We start from the raw sequence: 20,688 nt of genomic DNA on the forward strand, positions 1-20,688 counted from the left end.
GGATATGGAAGTTGTGTAGATCGGCTTGGGAAGAGGGAAGGGTTCCAGAGGACTGGAAATCAGGTATAATTGTTCCTCTGTACAAAGGAAAAGGGGAGAGAGAAGTATGTGGTAACCATAGGGGTATTTGCCTTCTTAGTGTGACTGGTAAAATATATGGTAGAATACTCATTGATAGGGTTAGGCATATGACAGAGGAGCTAGTTGGAGAAGAACAAGGGGGATTTAGGAAGGGAAAAGGGTGTGTAGATCAGATATTTGTCCTAAGATGTTTAGTGGAGAAGTATCTAGAAAAGGGAAGGAAAGTGTATGCTGCCTTCATGGACTTGGAGAAAGCTTATGACAGAATAGATAGGCAAGGTATGTGGAAGGTATTAAGAATATATGGAGTGAAGGGGAAATTGTTGAGTGCTGTGAAGAGTATGTACGAGGGAGCTAGGGCTACGATGCGAGTGGATGGTGAGCTGAGTGAGTTCTTTGATCTCAATGTGGGACTGAAACAGGGGTGTGTGATGTCTCCATGGCTGTTTAATATATATATGGATGGGGTTGTAAAGGAGGTGCAAGGTAGGGCAGTGGATGTGGGGCTGGCCCTAATGAATGAGGGTGAGATTTGGAAGCTTCTGGTCTCGCTGTTTGCTGATGATACAGTATTGTTGAGTGAAGGTGAATGGGAGTTACAAGGTTTGGTGAATGAATTTGGGACAGTGTGTAGGAGGAGGAAGCTGAAAGTTAATGTAAAAAAAAAGTAAAGTTATGGTGTTTGAGATGAATGAAGTCACAGAGTGTGCAGTGAGGTTGGATGGTGAGGATATGGAGAATGTGAGTGCATTCAAGTACTTGGGTAGTGTGATGAGTAAGGATGGAACTTTTGGGGATGAAGTACGTGAAAGGGTACAGCAGGGAAGGAAGGTTGTTGGTACACTGAAAGCAGTGATGAGAAATAGGGAGGTGAGTATGGAAGTTAAGAAGTCACTGTATGATGGTATTGTGATTCCTACCCTGACGTATGGAAGCGAGGCATGGACCTTGCAAGAGGGGAACAAGTCAAGAGTGAGAGCAGTGGAAATGAGTTACTTGAGAGGAGCATGTGGAGTGACGTGGAGGGACAGGTTGACGAATGAAGCAGTGAAGGAACGTTGTGGGGTAGATGTGGATGTGGTTGAGAAGATTAGGAGAAATACACTGAGGTGGTTTGGACATGTGGAGAGAATGGAGAATGAAAGACTGACTAAGAGGGTGTATGTAGGTGAGGTGGAGGGAGAGAGAGGGAGGGGTAGACCGAGGATGAGGTGGAGGGATGGAGTTGAGAGGTATATGAGGGAGGGGGGGGGTGAGTTGGGGAGAGGGTAGTCAAATGGTGGGTGACAGAGTGACTTGGAGGCGTTTTGTCTGCGGCCACCCTTTGCGGGATTAGGGCGTCGGGCTATAGATAGATAGATAGATAGATTAATTTATATCTTTCTCCCCACTTCTCCCAACAACTCTACCTCTATATATTCTTTACAAAGCATTAGACAATCATTTTCCATGCATTCCACATCTTGATCACATACTGTATTCCTTTTAGCTATTATGTCTATGTTCCTTCTGCTATGACAGGACAATCATCTGTCAACTTATCTATCCACACACCTCCACATGAACTCAAATAATTCATCTCTGCTGTTTGTCCATCTATCTATCTACAGTATTACCAGATGCCTTAATCCCTTAAGGGGGGACAACAAACAAATTGTCTCCATGTCACCTCGCCCCATTTCACTGCTTTGCTCCCAGCTCACATCCCCCTCTCTCATATATCTCTCCACTCCATCCCTCCATCTCATCCTCAGCCTTCCCTTCCCTCTCTCTCCCTCCCCTTCACTCGCATACACTCTCCTCGTTAGTCTCTTGCTTTACATCCTCTCCACGTGGCCAAACCACCACAATGTATTTCTCCTAAAGTTTTCTATCACATTCACACCTACACCACAACGCTTCTTCTTCTTTTTTTTTTTTTTTTTTTTATAATGAATGAAGGAAAAACAAAGGAAAAAAAAAATAAGTCCATGTGCCAAAAGGCATCCTCCATTCATAAAATACTTATAACAACCGGATTTAAATTCTATCTATCTATCTATTGCCAGAAACCTCAATCCCGTTCGGGGTGGCCACAAACAAATCACCTCCACGTCGCCCTGTTCCCCGCCATTTCACTGCCCCGCTCCCAACTCACACCCCCCTCTTTCAAATACCTCTCCACCCCATCCCTTCATCTCATCCTCGGCCTCCCCCTCCCTCTTCCCCCCTCCACCTCACTCACATACACTCTCTTCATCAGTCTTTCACCCTCCATCCTCTCCACATGGCCAAACCACCTCAGTGTATTCCTCCTAACACTTCCTATCACATCCACCTCCACACCACAACGCTCCTTTATATTCTCATTTGTCAGCCTGTCTCTCCATGTGACTCCACAAGCTCCTCTTAAATAACTCATTTCCACTGCTCTCACTCTTGACTTGTGTCCTTCCAACAACGTCCAAGCTTCACTTCCATACGTTAGAGTTGGTATCACAATACTGTCATGTAGTAACTTTTTCACTTCCATACTCACTTCCCTGCTTCTTATCACTGCTTTCAAGGAACCAGCAACCATTCTTCCCTGCTGTACTCTTTCAAGCACTTCACCCTCCAAACCTCCATTCTTACTCATCACACTACCCAAGTACTTAAACGTACTCACATTTTCCAATTCCTCACCATCCAACCTCACTGTACATTCACTGACTTCACCTCTCTCAAAGACCATCACTTCACTCTTCCCTACATTCATCTTTAGATTCCGTTTCTTACACACTCTCCCAACTTCATCCACCAAGCCTTGCAGCTCTCCTTCATCTTCATTCAACAACACAGTATCATCTGCAAACAACAGTACAGGGAGTTTCCAAACACTACCCTCTCTCACCAGGGCCACTCCAACATCCACTACCCTACCTTGTACCTCTTTTATTACCCCATCCATGTACAGATTGAACAACCATGGAGACATGACACATCCCTGTTTCAACCCAACTCTCAAAGAGAAAAATTCACTCAGTTCACCATCCACACGCACTGCAGCCTTAGCACCATCATACATAATCTTCACAGCATTCAACAACTTCCCATCTACTCCATATATTCTTAATACTTTCCACAATCCTTGTCTATCCACCCTGTCATATGCTTTCTCCAAATCCATGAAAGCCGCATACAACTTCTTTCCCTTCTCTAGAAACTTTTCCACTAAAAATCTAAGAATGAATATCTGATCTACACAACCTCTTCCCTTCCTAAAGCCTCCCTGTTCTTCTCCAACTAACGCCTCTATTCTTTCTCTAACTCTGTCAATAAGTATCCTACTATACACTTTTCCTATTATACTAACAAGACAGATGCCCCTATGATTATCACACACTTCTTTTTCCCTTTTTCCTTTGTACAAGGGAATAATTATACCTGACTTCCAATCCTCCGGGACTCTACCTTCCTCCAAAGCCAATCTGCACATTTTCCACATCCATTCTACTACTATCTTTCCCCCATACTTCAGCATTTCACCACACACTCCATCAATTCCTGGGGCTTTCCCCAATTTAACTTTCTTCATTGCTTCCACAACTTCTATCCTACTGATTTCTTCCTGTCTTCTCACCCCCCTCCTCTTCCCAGCCATTCCCCACCCACTTATACTCGCATTACTTCCATCCTTTATGTTCAACAATTCCTTAAAGTGTTCTCTCCATCTGCTCACTTTTTCTACCTTCCATCCTTTATGTTCAACAATTCCTTAAAGTTTTCTCTCCATCTGCTCACTTTTTCTCCCTTCTCCACTAGTAATCTACCATTTTTATCTTTCACTCCCCTGCTAACTTCACTTCCACCCTGTCTTACTCTTTTCACTTCTTTCCAGAACATTTTCTTACAGTCCCTCCATTTTACACTCAAGTTCCTTCCAAATTCCTCATTTGCTCTCTTCTTACTCTCTCTTACTAATCTTTTCACCTCTCTCTCTCTTTCTACATATAACTCTCTCTTCCGCCTCTCAACTTCTTCCACGCCCATATTTCTCATCCATTCATTGTATTCTTTGTCCTTTTGTGCCACAGCCTGTCTCACCTCTTCATTCCACCACGCTGTTCCTTGCACCCCCCTCCGTCTTCTCTTCATCCCACACACCACATCACATGCTGCACATATTTCTTCTGTAAATATCCTGCACACACCTTCCACGCCCCCCCATCTGCTCCAGTTCATATTTGCCCAATCGTTCCTCCACTTCTCTCTTATACTCTGCCTTTTTCTCATCCTCTTGTAATCTTTCCACTCTCCTTACAAATACTCCTTCTTCCCGTCCCTCCCTTCTTCTATTTCTCCATCCTAACTGGACCTTGATTCTGGCCATCACCAAACAGTGGTCAGAAAGTCCACTCCCCCAACCTCTATAAGCTCTTGCATCCATTACACATTTCCACATCCTTTCATCCACATACACATAATCAATCATTGCCTTCCTTTCATTAAGTTCACCACCCACCCTTCTCATCACTCGCCATGTATACCTGTGGATCATCTTGTGCCTGATGAGGGTATTGGCTATCACCAACCCCCTCCCAGCACAAATGTCCACTAACGCACTGCCATTCTCATCTATCGCAGCAGGCACACCCCACTCACCAACTATTCCATCCACCTTCACATTCCCTACTTTACCAATCAAAAACACTCTCTCATTCCTTCCAAACTTTTCCATGCACACTTCCACATTTGTCCAGAACTCTTCTCTCACTCTTCTAGCACGATCTTGCGTTGGCGCATACACACACACAATCACCCACATTTGTATTCCAACTTTCAATCTTACCCACACAATCCTTGACCCAACTGATCCATACTTTCTTATGCTCTTCTTCCATCTTTTACTCACAACTATACATACTCCTTCTTTTGCCCTCTCATTCTCACCTACTCCTGCACATATACCCCAGGATGTGAATTCCAGAGAATAGAAGTTATGGGGATAAATGAATTTTGATAAGCAGAGGCTCTGCACTGCAGAGGAGAGAATGCGAGTTCATAGGCACTCCCAGCTGCCCAGGTATTTCAGGAGAAAATGTGAAGGGGAGGCACAATTGAAGCCAGTTCGTCAGAGTAGTTATGGTAAAAATATTGATAAAATAATGCTAAAGAAGCAACAACTCTACGTACTGATAATGGAGGAAGGGCCTGTGTTATGGCAGGATTATTGATTAATCTAATGGCTTTATTTTGAAATCTGTCCAACTGCCAGAATGCAACTGCTCCACATCCACTCCACAGTGGCGAACAGTATTCGATCTGAGAATGCACATGACTAGTAGGATCTCACCAATAACATCTAATTGGTGCCAGAATACCCCCGTCATTAGCGAAAACGTTATTTGCATGACATTAAAATACATGTATAAAGGGTTTATTGGTGCCACCACTCCAGGACTTTTATCCACTTTTCCCACCTGGAGCCCTCCTATCACTACTTTTTCTTTAGCTGAAATAATAAGATTAGTTATTAAATCATCATGAGTAATATAAAACTCACTCTAAAGGAGTTATGAGGTGTTTGGTATGATGACTGTTTCAAGGCTTGCACCGGGACGCTACTTCAGCATACCCCCTGAACCCTCACTGGCCTCGTCCCCACTCCTGCCTCTCACGCCAAGGTCACCAACTTCCATCAACACTTCATCAGACCCCATTAAGTCAAAATCTTCAGGAAAGTCCCCAGTGTCATCATCTACTGAACCCGTCTCTGTTGTTCTTCCTCAGCTGGCTAGCTTTGTGAAAGAGAGTGAGTGATGAGAGACTGATGGTGGGCATTCACTTGATCGTGATACTGTTTCTCGTATTTTCATGAAATCTGATTTACAAGTCCAATCATTAGTCATTAATTCTGATGGCTGCTCTCTCTCTGTCTCAGCAGACTTGAGTTGTGGCTGGAGTGCCAACCAGGCATGTTTAATGGTTGCGAAAGTTGTATTATTCCAGGCATTGACGAACAAATTTACGGCCTGTTGAATGTTATATTTCTTCCAGAATGCAGCAACAGTCATTATGTTGGGGGTTGCAGGTATGCCAGGTGGAGCAGGTGTGTAAGGTGGGGCTGTGGAGGTGGAGGGGGAGGCAAATGGGAGAAATGGAGTTCCTCTGAGCTAAGCCCTGTATTGGACTATATAGCCCCGCTAGGGTTACAGGAGGGAGCTACCCCTCCCGGCACGGCAGCCCTGGCGAGGCTTGAACTTGCAATCCCCCGATCACAAGTCCAGCGCGCTACCAGCGCGCTACCACTGTGCTACCGCGCTGGAGGGGGAGGCAGCTTGTGAGTCAGGTAGGGCAGTGGAGGTGGAGGGGATGGTGGTGGGTGAGTCAGGGGAGGTGGCGAGGGGAGGATCCTCCATCTCCTCCTCACTAATGCTCACATTTTCAGCAATTTCCTTCATCTTTTCTTGTTTGTCTGTTTCATTCCTCCTCTTTTTATGGACATACTGTATTTGCAGAATAACAACTTGGCATTCACGAAATAACCGTTATTCATGTGAATCCAAACATTATTATAGAAACTGGGTATCTATTCAAAGTTACTGTTATTGCCGAAAACGTTATTGTTGAAATCGTTATTGGTGAGATCCTACTGTATATTGTGGCCATCTGCTCGTCAGTGAAGAACTCACAAACTCTGTACATAAGTCCCAGTTTTTAAGAAGCATTTTTAGCAAGCGATTTAACATAAGCTGTCCAGCTTAAGTTGGGGTTTAGAGTAACACCTAGGATATCAATTGCAGTAGATATGGGAATATTGACACTTCTTCACTTCTTCAGTCGTCAGTCTGTCTCTCCATGTAACTCCACATGCTTCTCTTAAATAACTCATTTCCACTGCTCTCACTCTGCTGTATGCATCATTATTTTTTCCCATGCAGTGTCTACCACTGTCATACAAGTAGTAAAGCAGGGGTGACCAATCAGTGACTCTTCAAAGGCAAGTTGTTCTTGAATTTATTACATATATCCTGTACAATGAAAATATGTAGGTATTTAATTACTGTAACTACCCTTTGGTTCAGACTTTTCTTCACTTCCAACCTGAATACACCAGTCTTGCAGTAGCCAAGCTACCTACCTATCCATTATCTAATCCTTTATTGCTTCATTAGGAGCACGGAGCTCTGGGAGTTTGGTTACTTAGTCCAAATATTTAAGGTGAGTGACTAGCTGACTCTATCGGAAACATTATTATGAAGCTAAAGAGCATGGTGAATGTTTTTGGCATATCAGACAGAGCCAGGATTCCGGGGGCTTGAATGCTCAGTGAATGGAAGTGTGGCCCATTGGACTGGGCAAATTTGGGCTGTCTGGACATTGCTACTCCTCACTCTGCCCTAAGGTGGGAAAGGAGGTCCAGATAATGATAATGATGATGATGATGAGTGACTAGTTGCTCTCTACTAAGTGGCAGTATTTAAACAATAAACCCCAACCATTCCCTGGATGTGAACTCTTATGGGCCACACATGGCTCAAGTACCTCAACATACTACATCACGAGGCAGAATAATACAAAAAGTCATCATCATCATCATCATCATATGGACCTCCTTTCCCACCTTAGGGCAGGGTGAGGAGTAGCATTGTCCAGACAGCCCAAATCTGCCCAATCCAATGGGCCATGTTTCCATTCACTCACCATTCAAGCCCCGGCATCCTCGCTCTATCTGATACACCAAAAACCTTCATGTTCTGTAGTGTCACATACCAGGTATCCAACAGAGTCAATCTGGACACTGCCACATTAAAAACGGGTGTCAAATCCCTGATCATGCACTTCTCCTCACAATATTCATCCAGCAAGTTCGATCTCTCCTCAGTCAACTAGCCTCACCGACTTCCAAACCTCTCTTCCTTGCACAGTCATCCACCATATCCATCCACCTTCTCCTTGGCCTACCTCACCTCCTCCTGCCTTCAGATTCACTCACATATACGTTTTTCACCACTCTATTGTTATCCATTCTCTCCACTTGATCATACCATCTCAGTACACTCTCTTCGATTCTGGTGTCCACAGACTTCCTCACTCCACATCTTTCACGAATCACACTATTTTGTATCCTATCCACTCTCTGTAATCCACATACATTCCTCACCAGTCCCATCTCCACTGCTCTCACTCTTGACTTTTCATTTTCATGCCACACCATAGTCTCACATCCATATGTTAAAGTTGGCACCAACACTCCTTCATGCAAGCCTCATGCAGCTGCAACACTCAAGCCTCTGTTTCTTATCAAGGCCTTCATTGCACCAGCTACAGTACTTTCCTTCCTTGTGTCATACTACTTTCCATATCTTTTGCACATTTTCCTCTTTTTTCTATCACTGTACCAAGGTATTTGAACCCTCTCACCAATTCCAGTCTCACTCCATTCACTGTAACATCGCATTGGAAGTCACCTTCTCTCTCAATAACCATCACTTTACTCTTTTCTACATTTACTCTCAAGGCATGATGCTCACAGACATCAGTAAAACTCTGCACTACTCTACCAAGTTCTTGTCCGTTATTTGCAAGTAGTACTGCATCATCAGCATACACCAAATTGAGATATTCTATCCATCACCATTCATTACCAAAGCCATCCCCCTCTCCATTACTCTTGTTTTTACTTCTCTCATCACCCCATCCACATATATACTGAACAACCATCGGGACATCACACAACTTTGACGGATGCCCACACCGATCGTGACCCATTCACTTAGATGCCCATTAACCCTTACACATGCTTCACTACCATCATAAAAACTCTTGACGGCACCTAGCAGCTTACCATCTACACCGTACATGCACAAAACCTTCCAAATCCTTCTGTTCATTTGGTCATCTGCTTTTTCCAGATACATGAATGCCATAAAAACCTTATATTCCTTCTCACAAGCCTTCTCCACTATCTCTCAATGCAAATATTTGACCCACACATCCTCTGCCACTCCTAAAGCCACCCTGTTCATCACTCCATAGGACTTTTGATATCTCTCTTACTTTCTCTATAATAATTCTTCCATATACCTTCCCCACACCACACTCAATAAACTTATGCCACGATAATTCTTGCACTCACTTCGCTCATCTTTATTTTTGTAAAGGGTACAATCACAGCCTTTTACCACTCTGCAGGCACAGTTTCAATCATCCATGCCTTCTTACGCATCTCCAACAAGGACTTCATTCCCCTCGCTCCACTACACTTAATCATCTCTGCATACACCTCATCAACCCCAGCTGCTTTCCCATTTTTCAGCCACTTCACAGCACTCTTCACCTATGCAAGTGTCACATTTCCTGGCACTGCATTCCTTCTCTGCACCCCCCCAAAACCAATCAAGTTTACAGTGGTTCTGCTCTCTCTATTCCCATTCATCAGGCTTTCAAAATATTCTTTCCATCTGGTCCTTACTTCATCCCCAAGGGTTAATAGTCTACCACCTGCATCCTTCACACCTTCACATTTCTTTCTGCTTTCACTTCTACATTTCCTCACCTCGTTCCAGAATAACTTCCTATTTTCAGAGTAGTTTGCATTCATTTTTCTTCCTAGATCATCATTTACCTCCTTCTTTTTCTTCTTCACTAGTCTCTTTACATCCTTCTTGCTCTCAATCAATTCAGTTCTTATTTCAACTAAACCCCTGTCCTGTAACCACTTTAGCCAATTATACCTCTTTTACTCCACTGCTGTCTTAACCTTCTCATCCCACCATATCTTTCTTCTTTGTTGTTACTCTGGCCACACCACACATCGCTTAAGCATTTCTAACTAAGCATGCCCTATATGCATTCCACAGACTGTCCAGATCCATTTCATTCCAATTCTCTGATTCTAACTCCTTCCCTAACTTGGACCTGTATACATCTGCCATTTCTTTGATCCTCAGCTTCTCAACTTTCAGTCATTCTCCCTGACTGCTCCCTCTCTCTCCTGATTCACCTCACTCCTCTCACATTGATCTTGCATACCACAATCATATGATCTGACAGACCTCCACATCGTCCTCTCACAGCCCTTGTATCAGCAACCATTCCCAGCATCGATCTCTCTACGAGCACATAATTAATCAGGCTCCTTTCAACACGATCCCTGTTCCCTCTATACCAAGTATATTAATGTACATCTTTGTGTTTGGAATACAAGTTACAAATGCACAACCTCCTTTCCTGACACATATCCTCCAGTCGCTTCCCATTATCATTTTTTCCTGGTACTCCATGACAACCCATTATGTTATCCTCAGGACCAGTGCCTACTCTTCCAGTCACATCAACCATTATGATCACTTTATACCTCCAGGGCATTTCTCCCGCTACTTCATCCAGCTCATTCAAAAACCTATCTTTCTCTCTCTCTCACCCCTGTCTTCACACAATGCATACATTACAATCACCACCACTTTCACCTTCTCAAACTTGAACTTGACATACATACACCCCGAGCTGACACATTTGTAATCTCTCATTCCACTCTGCCACACCTCATTCATCAACAAGGCAACTCCTTTCTTGCATCTTCTTCACCCGTTCATGCTTAATCTTACACATTTCACACCCTCCCACTCCTCCACTTCATACCCTTCATCTTTGTTTCACACAGTGCCATCATGGCATATCTCGCACTCTTGAACATATTCACCACTTCCACCCTCTTTCTCTCCTCATTCACCTCACACTGCATACGGCCACACAAATCTACCCATTTGGTCGGGGCCCTGGGCAGGTATTGGGCCCTCCGAGGCTCTCTGAAACAACTGCTTAAGCGATTTTAGAGAGGGGAATCTGGGGGACACTTAACCCCGCCAAATACCCCGGTTATATGGTTACCACCCAGCGTAGTAAATGGTTTCCTTGGTATAGAAAAGAGACCATTAGGCATCCCTACATTACATTTTATTTCCAAAACACATATAAATATTCTTGCTAAACACAGTACCTCCATGGCACTGTGGCTAATAATACGAACTGAAGAATCCAAATAGCACAAATATAAACACAGGGAACAGAGACAACAACAAGGAAGTATGATTTCATACCTGAAGTGGTTGGGCAGCGAGCCAGAAGGTACTGTTCAAGGACAAGTTTGGCCAACATAGCAGGGGAATAATCCAGCTGCTGTGCCATCTCTACAAGCAACCCAGGAGCTGCACCACTCCCTACACTCTCCAGGTACCTGAAACAACATCCTAAAGTCCCAGCTTTCTCTTATAAATACATAGCCTACCACCACCTTAGTCATAAATTACTGCATCTTTAGACCACAGTTTATAATTACATTTTATATACAGGTATGGTACTAGTAATTAAGAATGCACCATGACAGTACCCTCTGCAGCAAAGGTGCTTACAAAATTATCACCAACTATCAAAGTATCCAGCCAAACAATTTATAAATCAAATGGAGGTTACATACAGTTAAAAAGGAAAAAGAAGTAGGTCAATGATGCTCTTGTAGGGAAAAATTAATGCAAATTACTCTGATAATAAGAAAGTATTCCAGAAAGAGGTGCAAAATATGTATAAATAAAAGATTAACGAAGTGTGAACGTGTAAGGGATGAAAACCAGAAGAAATAAGGAGCACACACAGAATATTTTGAATGGCTGATAAAAGGGAACTGCATGAGCAGAGCACCTGTAAACAAGATTGGTTGGTGGTGTGCAGAGAAGAAATGTAGTGCCAGGAAATGTGACACTAGCAGAAGTAAAGAATACTGTGAAGTGGCTGAAAAATGGGATAGCAACAGGTGTGATTAAGTGTATGCAAAAAAGATTACCGGTAAGTGTAGTGTAGAGAGAGGAATGAAATGTTTGTTAGAGATATGTAAGAGGGTGTGGATTAGTGAAACTGTACCAGCAAAGTGGAAAAATGCTGTGACTTTACCCCTCTACATGAATAAAAGTGAGCAAAGTATCGTTTCGTTTTGTTCCATTTTTAATCCCTAAAAGACGGGCATCAGAGTGTTTTGATGTAGCTAAGGATGGGCATAATCGGCGTGTGTGATACGGTGGGGGGTTTGTGGGGGGGTGAGGGGGTGGAAGGGGGTGGTGGGGGGGTGCGGGGGAATAGGGGGGTGGTTGGGGGTCGTGGGGGATTAGGGGTTGGGGGTAGGGTGGGGGGTGGGGAGTGATGGGTGGGGGGTTTGAGGTGGGGTTGGCGGAGTGGGATGGGGGGGTGGGGGTGGAAGTGGGGGATTTGGGGGATGGGGGGGTGGCAGTGAGGGGTGAGGGTGTGGGGGGTGGAAGAGAGTAGTGGGTGGGGGTAGGGGTTGGGGTGGATGTGGGGACAGTGGGGGGTGGGGGTTGTGGGGGTGGAGGGGTGGTGGTGGGGATGGCGAGGGTGATGTGGGACTGAGATAGTTGTGGGTGTGTGGGAGTGGGTGGGTGGGGGGATGGGGGACTGGTGAGTGTGGGGGTGGTGAGTGGTGGGGGTTTGGGAGTGAGAGTGGTAGGTTGGATGAGGGGGCAGTGGAGGTGGTGTTGGGAGGGTTGAGGTGAGGGGGTGGGGGTAGTGGGGATGGTGGTGTTTGGTTGTGGTGGTAGAGGGGTAGGGGGTGGGGCGGGGGTGGGGGGATGTGACGACATATGCAGACACCTGTCTTTTTGGCCCTAGTACCCTTGGACAGCATATGCAGACACCTGTCTTTTTGGCCCTAGTACCCTTGGACAGCATATGCAGACACCTGTCTTTTTGGCCCTAGTACCCTTGGACAGCATATGCAGACACCTGTCTTTTTGGCCCTAGTACCCTTGGAAAGAAAATGCGGACACTTGTCCTTTTGTCCCTAGTACCCTTGGACAGCATATGCAGACACCTGTCTTTCTGGCTATAGTACAGTACCCTTGGACAACATATGCGGACACCCGTCTTTTAGGGGTTAAAGGCTCCAACATGCTTGCATGTTTTGGCCTTGGTCACCTAATGGCGACTTTCCACACTGCACGATCCATTGCAGCCTCCCTGTTCAGTCCCTTAACCCTGAGGTCACACTTAATAACCTCGTCCCATGTCTTTCTTGGTCTACCCCTCATAACCCCACCCTCAATATTAACACTTCTCACCATCCTCACCCAATTATCATCCCCCATCCTCTCCACATGTCCGAACCATCTCAATCTACCTCTCCTAATCACAACACCAATACACTCCAGGCCCATCCTACCTCTCAACTCTTCCATCGTAAACCCAGTCCCCCCAGACCTTGCACACAGGGACGCACTACACATCCACCTAATCATTGTCATTTCTGAACGTCTGAGCTGACGAATATCCTCCTCCTTTATTGCCCAGGTCTCACTACCATACAGCATTACACTCCTAACACATGCTGCATACAAAGACCTCTTAGCATGTAAGGAGAGCCCTCTCAATGTCAGAAGAGGCAAGAACTCCCTGAACTTCTTCCAACCCCTTCTCACCCTAGCCACAGAGCTAGCTCCAGCCCCACCTCCAGCACACAACATGTCTCCCAAATAACAAAACTCTTCCACACACTCAAGAGATTCACCAGCAAGTTCAATCCTTTCACGCCTGACAATCTCCACCTGCTCTCCCCGACATGCCGTACACATAAAATCAGCATTATCTTGCAGTCTACCTCTGATACCACTACATCTCTTGTGCACCCATTTATCACAAACACCGCACAAGATGGAATTACTTCCCACGCCCGTGTGGCAAAATGAGGGTAAATTTGATCTTCGCGTAGGTCTCAAGTGTTGTGGGAAAGATATATGGATGAATTGTCACTTCAGAAATTAAAGGATATATCAGGAATATATCAGAATGCAAGGTGGGTAACAGAGTGAAAGGAGTTGTAGGGGATGTGTATATCAAATATCTGCAATAAGACATAGTGGAGAAGGCTTATAAAAAGGATTATAAGGTATTTGGGACATTTATGGGTCTGGAAAATCATATAACAAGGTAAACCTAGAAGGATTATGGAAAATTTAGTAAATGGATGATGCAGGTGCTGCCAAGTACTGTTAGGAACTTTTACACTGGTAGTCAAGCACGCATAAGGGTAAATGGGCATCTAAGTGAATGATTCAAGATTGTTGTTAGCATCAGACAAGGTAATGTGATGTCCGCATCTGATGTCGATATCTATATGGGTGGGGTTACTATCTATCTATAGCCACACTCCTTAATCCCCTAAGGGGTGGCCACAAACAAATCACATCCATGTCGAAATGCCCCACGCCATTTTGCTGCCCCCCACCCAACTCACATTCCCTCTCTCATATACAGTATATACCTCTCCATTCCATCCCTCCATCTCATCCTCAGCCTCCCCCTCCCTCTCCCTCCATCCACCTCACTCATATACACTTTCCTCATTAGTCTCTCATTCTCCATCCTTTCCACATGGACAAAACACCTCAGTGTATTTCTCCAAATGTCTTCTATCGCATCCACATCCACACCAAAATGCATCTTCACTTCCTCATTTGTCAGTCTGTCTCTCCATGTAACTCCACATGCGCCTCTCAAATAACTCATTTCCACTGCTCTCTCTTGACTTGTGTCCTTCCAACAAGATCCAAGCTTTGCTTCCATATGTAAGAGCTGCTATCACAATACTACAATATCATGCAACAACTTTTTTACTTCCATGTTCACTTCCCCACTTCTTATCACTGCTTTCAAAGAATCAGCAACCTTTCATCCCTGCTGTACCTTTTCAAGCACTTCATCCTCTCCATCCTTACTCATCACACTACCCAAATACTTAAATGCACTCACATTTTCCATTTCCTCATCATCCAACCTCACTGTACATTCAGTGACTTCATCCCTCTTGAAGACCACAACTTTACTCTTCTCTAGATTCACCTATAGATTCTAACACATCCACCCAAACTCATTCACCAAGCCTTGCAGTTGCCCTTCGTCTTCACTTAACAATAAAGTATCATCTGCAAACAACAGAAATGGACGTTTCCAAATGCTGCCCTTTCTCATTAGGGCCACTCCTACATCCACTGCCCTACCTTGTACCTCTTTTATAACTCCGTCCATATACAGATTGAACAACCATGGAGACATGACACATCCCTGTTTCAATCCATCATGCAGATAGAAGAATTCACTCAGTTCACCATCCACACACACACTGCAGTCTTAGTACCCTCATACACATTTTTCATGGCATTCAACTGGTTGCCATTTACTCCACATTTTTTTTATATATTTTCCACATTCTTTGTCTATCCACTCTGTCATCAATCCATGAAGGCCGAATACAATTTCTTTCCCTTCTCAAGAAACTAGAGTAATACCTCGATATACGATACCCCTAGATGTGATACCTCAGCTTAACGATGGGGGTAGAAATACCACCATACCCCAATTAAAGATGGCCAAACCCCAGTTTAACAATGGGTTTTGATTTTTTTTTTTAACCAATTTTGACAATTTTTTAGACCACAACTGTGTTTAGGTTGATTTATAAACTGTTTTTAAACTAAGATTAATGTGTTTTAGCCATAGGTGGGGTGAACACTGTCATTTTGGGGTACAGTTTACTAAACCTGATATTTTCCAGACTATATTTGACAACTGTCAGATTTTATTTGTTGGTTTTAGTGAGTTATTTACAGGTGTTAGGCTTAGGTTAGCTTATTTTACAGCTGTTAAGCATTTTGATTGGCTTTAAACTTGTTTTTGGGCTCATTTGGGTGGGTTTTGGACTTGGCTGAGGGGGAAACCCATGACTGGTAAATGCTCCCCATTACTTTACATGTTAAAAGTACCCCGATATATGATACCCCACCTAACGATGGGGTTTTTAGTACCCAAATATACGATACCCCACCTAATTATGGGGTTTTAACTAACCAGTTACAATGTTAAACTGGGGAATGCCTGTATTCCATTAAAGACCTTAGGATGAATATCTGATATACACAACCTATTCCCCTTCTAAAACCTCCCTGTTTTTCTCCAACTAATTCCTCTGTTATTTTCCTAACTCGGTCAATAAGAATCCTTCCATATACTTTTCCTATTACACTAAGACAAATGCCCCAGTGATTTACCACACACTTCTTTTTTCCCTTTTCCTTTGTACAGAGGAATAATTATACCTGACTTCAAATTCTCCAAGGCTCTACCTTCCTCCAAGGACAATCTGCATGTCTTCCACATCCATTCTACTACTATGTCTCCCCCATGCTCCAGCATTTCACCACACACTCCATCAATTCCAGGGGCTTTCCCCATTTTGACTTTCTTCGTTGCTTCCATTACTTCCATCCTACTGATGTCTTCCATCCTTCTCTTCTCCCTCCTTTTCCCAGCCATTCCCCTAACCACTAATACATACATTGCTTTCATTTTCTATGTTCAGCAATTCTTGAAAGTGTTCTCTTCACCTGCTCACTTTTTCTCCCTTCTCCACAAGCAATCTGCCATTTTTATCTCTCACTCCACCACTGCCTTCTTTATCACAGTTTAATTCTCTTTCCCTTCTTCTGGAACATTTCTTACATTCCCAACATTTTACACACAATTTCCTTCCAAATTCCTCATCCACTCTCTAACTAATGTATTCACCTCTCTCTCCCTCTCTACATATAACTCTGTTCCATCTCTCAACTTCCTCCATGTTTTCTTCTTTTGTGCTACAGCTTGTCTCACCTCTTCATTCCACCATGCCTTGTTCCTTGCACCCCCTTTCACCTTCTCTTCACCCCATACATCACCTCACATGTTGCATAGATTTGTTCTATGGGTATCTTGCACACACGAAAGGAACAGATCTTGAATTTAGCTCTCAGTTTTTTTGTTTTTCTTGGAGGGAGCAATATTGTGGGCTTCTGCCCTTTGGTTCCCTCTTTCTTAAAAAAAAAGAAAAAAAAAAAAGTCCACCTCCCCCATCTGCTCCAAACTGTATTTACCCAATCACTCCTCCACTTCTCTCTTATATTCTGCCTTTTTTTTTTTTTTTTTTTTGCAACCTTTCCACCCTCCTTGTATGGACTACTTCCTCCTGTCCTTCTCTCCTTCTATTCCTCCATTGCACTTGAACTCTGACATTTGCCACCACCAACTGGTGATCTGACAGTCCACTCCCCCAACCTCTATAATTATGCACTTGTATCGAGCACATATCTTCTCATTCTCTCATCCACACACAAATAATCAATCACTGCTTTCTGTTCATTCAGTCCACCACTCACCCTTCCCATCACTTGCCATGTATACCTGTGGATCGTTTTGTGCCTGCAGAGGGTACTGGCTATCATCAACTCCCTACCAGCACAAATGTCCACTACAGCACTGCCAGTCTCATACACTTCTGCAAGAACACCCAACTCTCCTACTACTCCATCCATCTTCACATTTCCTACTCTTCCATTCATATCTCCAATTAAAAACACTCTCTCACTCCTCTCAAGTTGTTCCAAGCAAGCTTCCACATTTGTCCAGAACTCTTCTTTCACTCTGCTTGCATGGTCTTCAGTTTGCACAAATACACACAATCGCCCATGCAAGTATTACTACTTTCAATCTTACCCACACAATCCTTGAACAAACTTATCCATACACTATTATATTCTCCTTCTATCTCTTGCACACAATATATACATCCTCCTACACTATTATATTCTCCTTCTATCTCTTGCACACAATATACACATCCTCCTTTGTCCTTTCAGTCTCAGTCTCAGTCAATCCACATATGCCCAGTTTTGCATCCTCAAGCACCTGGACCATCTCTCTCTTTCACCTCATCATTCCACGCTGAAATCTGCACTGTCCTTTGTGTAGTCGATGGTCATCGCCTTCGGTCAGTCCTGGTCCAAGGCATTTTGTTACTCTTTTTGGCTAGCTGTTTTCCAAGGAGGGCCACTAACCCTCCACCAACCCACTTGCTAACATGTAGGGAACATGTATTGGTTAGTTATACAAGTACCACCCAGTGTCTTAAATGATTTCCTGGCTTACTGGAAATCATTTGGCTTGTCACACAATGCAGAGTTATCATGGAGTAATGTACCACTATACTAAGTGAGTGGGTGACGGGTGCCCTCACCAACCACACAATTACAATAGAAGTACAAATGTGTAATGGAGAGAGGCATGGCACTGGCAATGAGTGGTTGTGAATGAAGTAATTTCAATCTGGTGCTTGCAAATGATGCATGCTGTTTGCAAAAAATAGGCACGAGCTTGGTAGACTGGTACAGAGTTCTGTAGATGTCTGTGAGCATCATGCCTTGAAAGTTAATGCAGATGACAGTAAAGCGATGGTCGCTGAGAGAAAGGGTGACTCCTAGTGCAACGTTACAGCAAGTGGAGAGAGGGCTGAATTGGGGAGTGTGTTTCACTAACTGAAGGCAGTGGGGGGAAAAGAGAGAGAGAAAGAGAGAGAGAGAGAGAAAGAGAGAGAGAGAGAGAGAGAGAGAGAGAGAGAGAGAATGTGCAAAAGAAGTGGAAAGCAGAGGGGCACAAGATGGGCAAGTAGTTGATGCTACAAAGGCCTTGATGAGAAGCAATGGTCTGAGTGTGACAGTTGCAAAAGCCTCAAATGGAGTTTAACCCATTCCGTGCCGTGTCCGTATATACCTGTATACAGACAAACCAATAGTGTCAAAATTGCCGAGTCCCTACATATACAGACTAACTCACAGTACCCTAAACTGCCGAGTCCATATATATATGGACACAGTTTTCCTCATATTTGTATGAAATTATTTGAGTCTGCCCTTAGTGTGTGACAGAAAAAGAGATGACAGACACCCTTTCTCCCATCCCATGCCTTATAATAATGTCATATATATATAAAAACAAAGTGAATGTGAAAATACACAAATTTAGCACAGAACCCCAACTTCCCAGCACCATAATTTTGACTGTGACCCAATTACATAAACCAGGTTGCGTTTCCATGCTACAAATACTCCATGCCTCTACCCACTCAACACCAAAATGGACTATCTATCCATATCAGTCGCAGATGGGATCTGAAAGTAACCATCTGACGCACATCTGGGTCACACCGCACCGCCAAAGATATTGTGCTTACTCCCGACTTCCAGTCAAAGTTGGAGAACTTCCAAGTGATGAACTAACTGACGGTGATGCGTAAATAGTGTATATAATGAAAGTTTAGGTAAACCCTCGATATAACGAACTAATTGGGGGGAGGGGTGGGTCGCTATATCCAATAATTCGCTATATCCAATGGTCATTATTATTCGAGGGGATTACCAACCCAAGGTCGCTATATCCGTGGAGTCGTTCAGTCCTATGTGCACAACCACAACCAAAACTTACTCTATGAAGTTTCACACAGAGAATTCAACGGTTTATGTAGTTAAACATGTAAATAACATCGTGTACGAAGCTGTATATATAAATAAAATACCTATAATAAGAATACAATATAATGTGGTACTGTTACAGTACACTTACCATGTCATGAAGTGCCATGAAGTGATGCTGTAGTCACCACAGGAAGAGGAGGAAGGCAGGGGGGAATTTCTGAAGAAGTTAGATGCTGGCACCACACAGTTCACCTGTACACCAGAGCACACCACATTGTACACACCAAAATTTTTTTTGCTGTATCACTAGGGCACTATACTTAACAATAAAAAACACAACCTGAGCATAACAGAACAGTATTCACACTTCAGTACTGTACAGTACTATATACACCATATATCATTTTATTCACTCATTCATCATGATACAGTGAATATTAATTCCTGTGGCTCTGGTGTCATTTGTGTCAGTGAGGAAGGTGTGCTGGTGCCAGAAGCCAAACTGGGGGGGCTCACAGAGGTCATTGAAGCAACAGGCACACTCGAGGTCTCTGACACTGTATGTTTTTATTTTATTTTCACAGGTGGCAAGGCGACATACTTAAAGAAGTCCGAAATTTTCTGCTGGGCTTGCCTGGCCTGGTTTCTCTTCATAAGGTCCTGCCTAATCCATCTGAGGAGCTCAGAATTCTCCCCCAGAAATCCACCAATGTTGTTTGCAACAGTCCAGAATGTGTCTGCTGCATTGATGGCAGCAGAGAGGGATGGCCAATGTGTCCTCTCCTCCTCCTCCTCCTCCACAGGTGGTTCAGGCATGGTCAATTCCTGGACTATTTCCTCCTCTGTCTGGTTGTGGTATCCAGGCAGACCACCATCCTCGTCCAGCCACTCTTCCACCTCTTCTGCAGGGATGGAGCCTTGGCCAGCTGCAGCCAACATTTCTGCTGCCTCTGGTGGCTCAAACCCTCGAAATCAGGCTTCTGGGCGGGGGGTTTTGAGGAGCTTGCACCACGCATTGCAGAGAGTAGTCACTGGCACTTTCCTCCAAGCCTCTGCTCAGTTCAGTATGGTGTCCTTGATATTGTACTTCTTGAAACAGTCCAGTGTTTTCTTCCCCTTGGTGTTCACATACACCTCCTCCTCCATCCCATCCTCAGTCACCACTAAGCACTGGTCCAGGTAAATATTTTGATAATGCCCATCGGTATTTTCAATCACCCCTTGGTCCACTGGCTGAAGTAAGGCAGTCATGTTAGGAGGCAAAAATATTGCCTTTTATTTTTCCATCCCTGAAACACAATTT

General features: G+C 44.0%; 1 protein-coding gene across 1 annotated transcript in view; it reads right to left on the reverse strand.

The window, feature by feature from the left end:
* The window catches only part of LOC145391976 (CDAN1-interacting nuclease 1), a 186,816-nt gene that overhangs the window by 122,922 nt on the left and 43,206 nt on the right, over window positions 1–20,688 (reverse strand). The window contains exon 4 of the mRNA XM_080266488.1: window positions 11,145–11,281. Coding sequence (XP_080122614.1) covers window positions 11,145–11,281 — 137 coding nt within the window. The remainder of the gene's footprint in view (window positions 1–11,144; window positions 11,282–20,688) is intronic.

Source organism: Coenobita brevimanus, chromosome 20, assembly GCF_032717465.1.
Source record: "Coenobita brevimanus isolate Jiangsu-jjx chromosome 20, ASM3271746v2, whole genome shotgun sequence".
Taxonomy (NCBI): domain Eukaryota; kingdom Metazoa; phylum Arthropoda; class Malacostraca; order Decapoda; family Coenobitidae; genus Coenobita; species Coenobita brevimanus.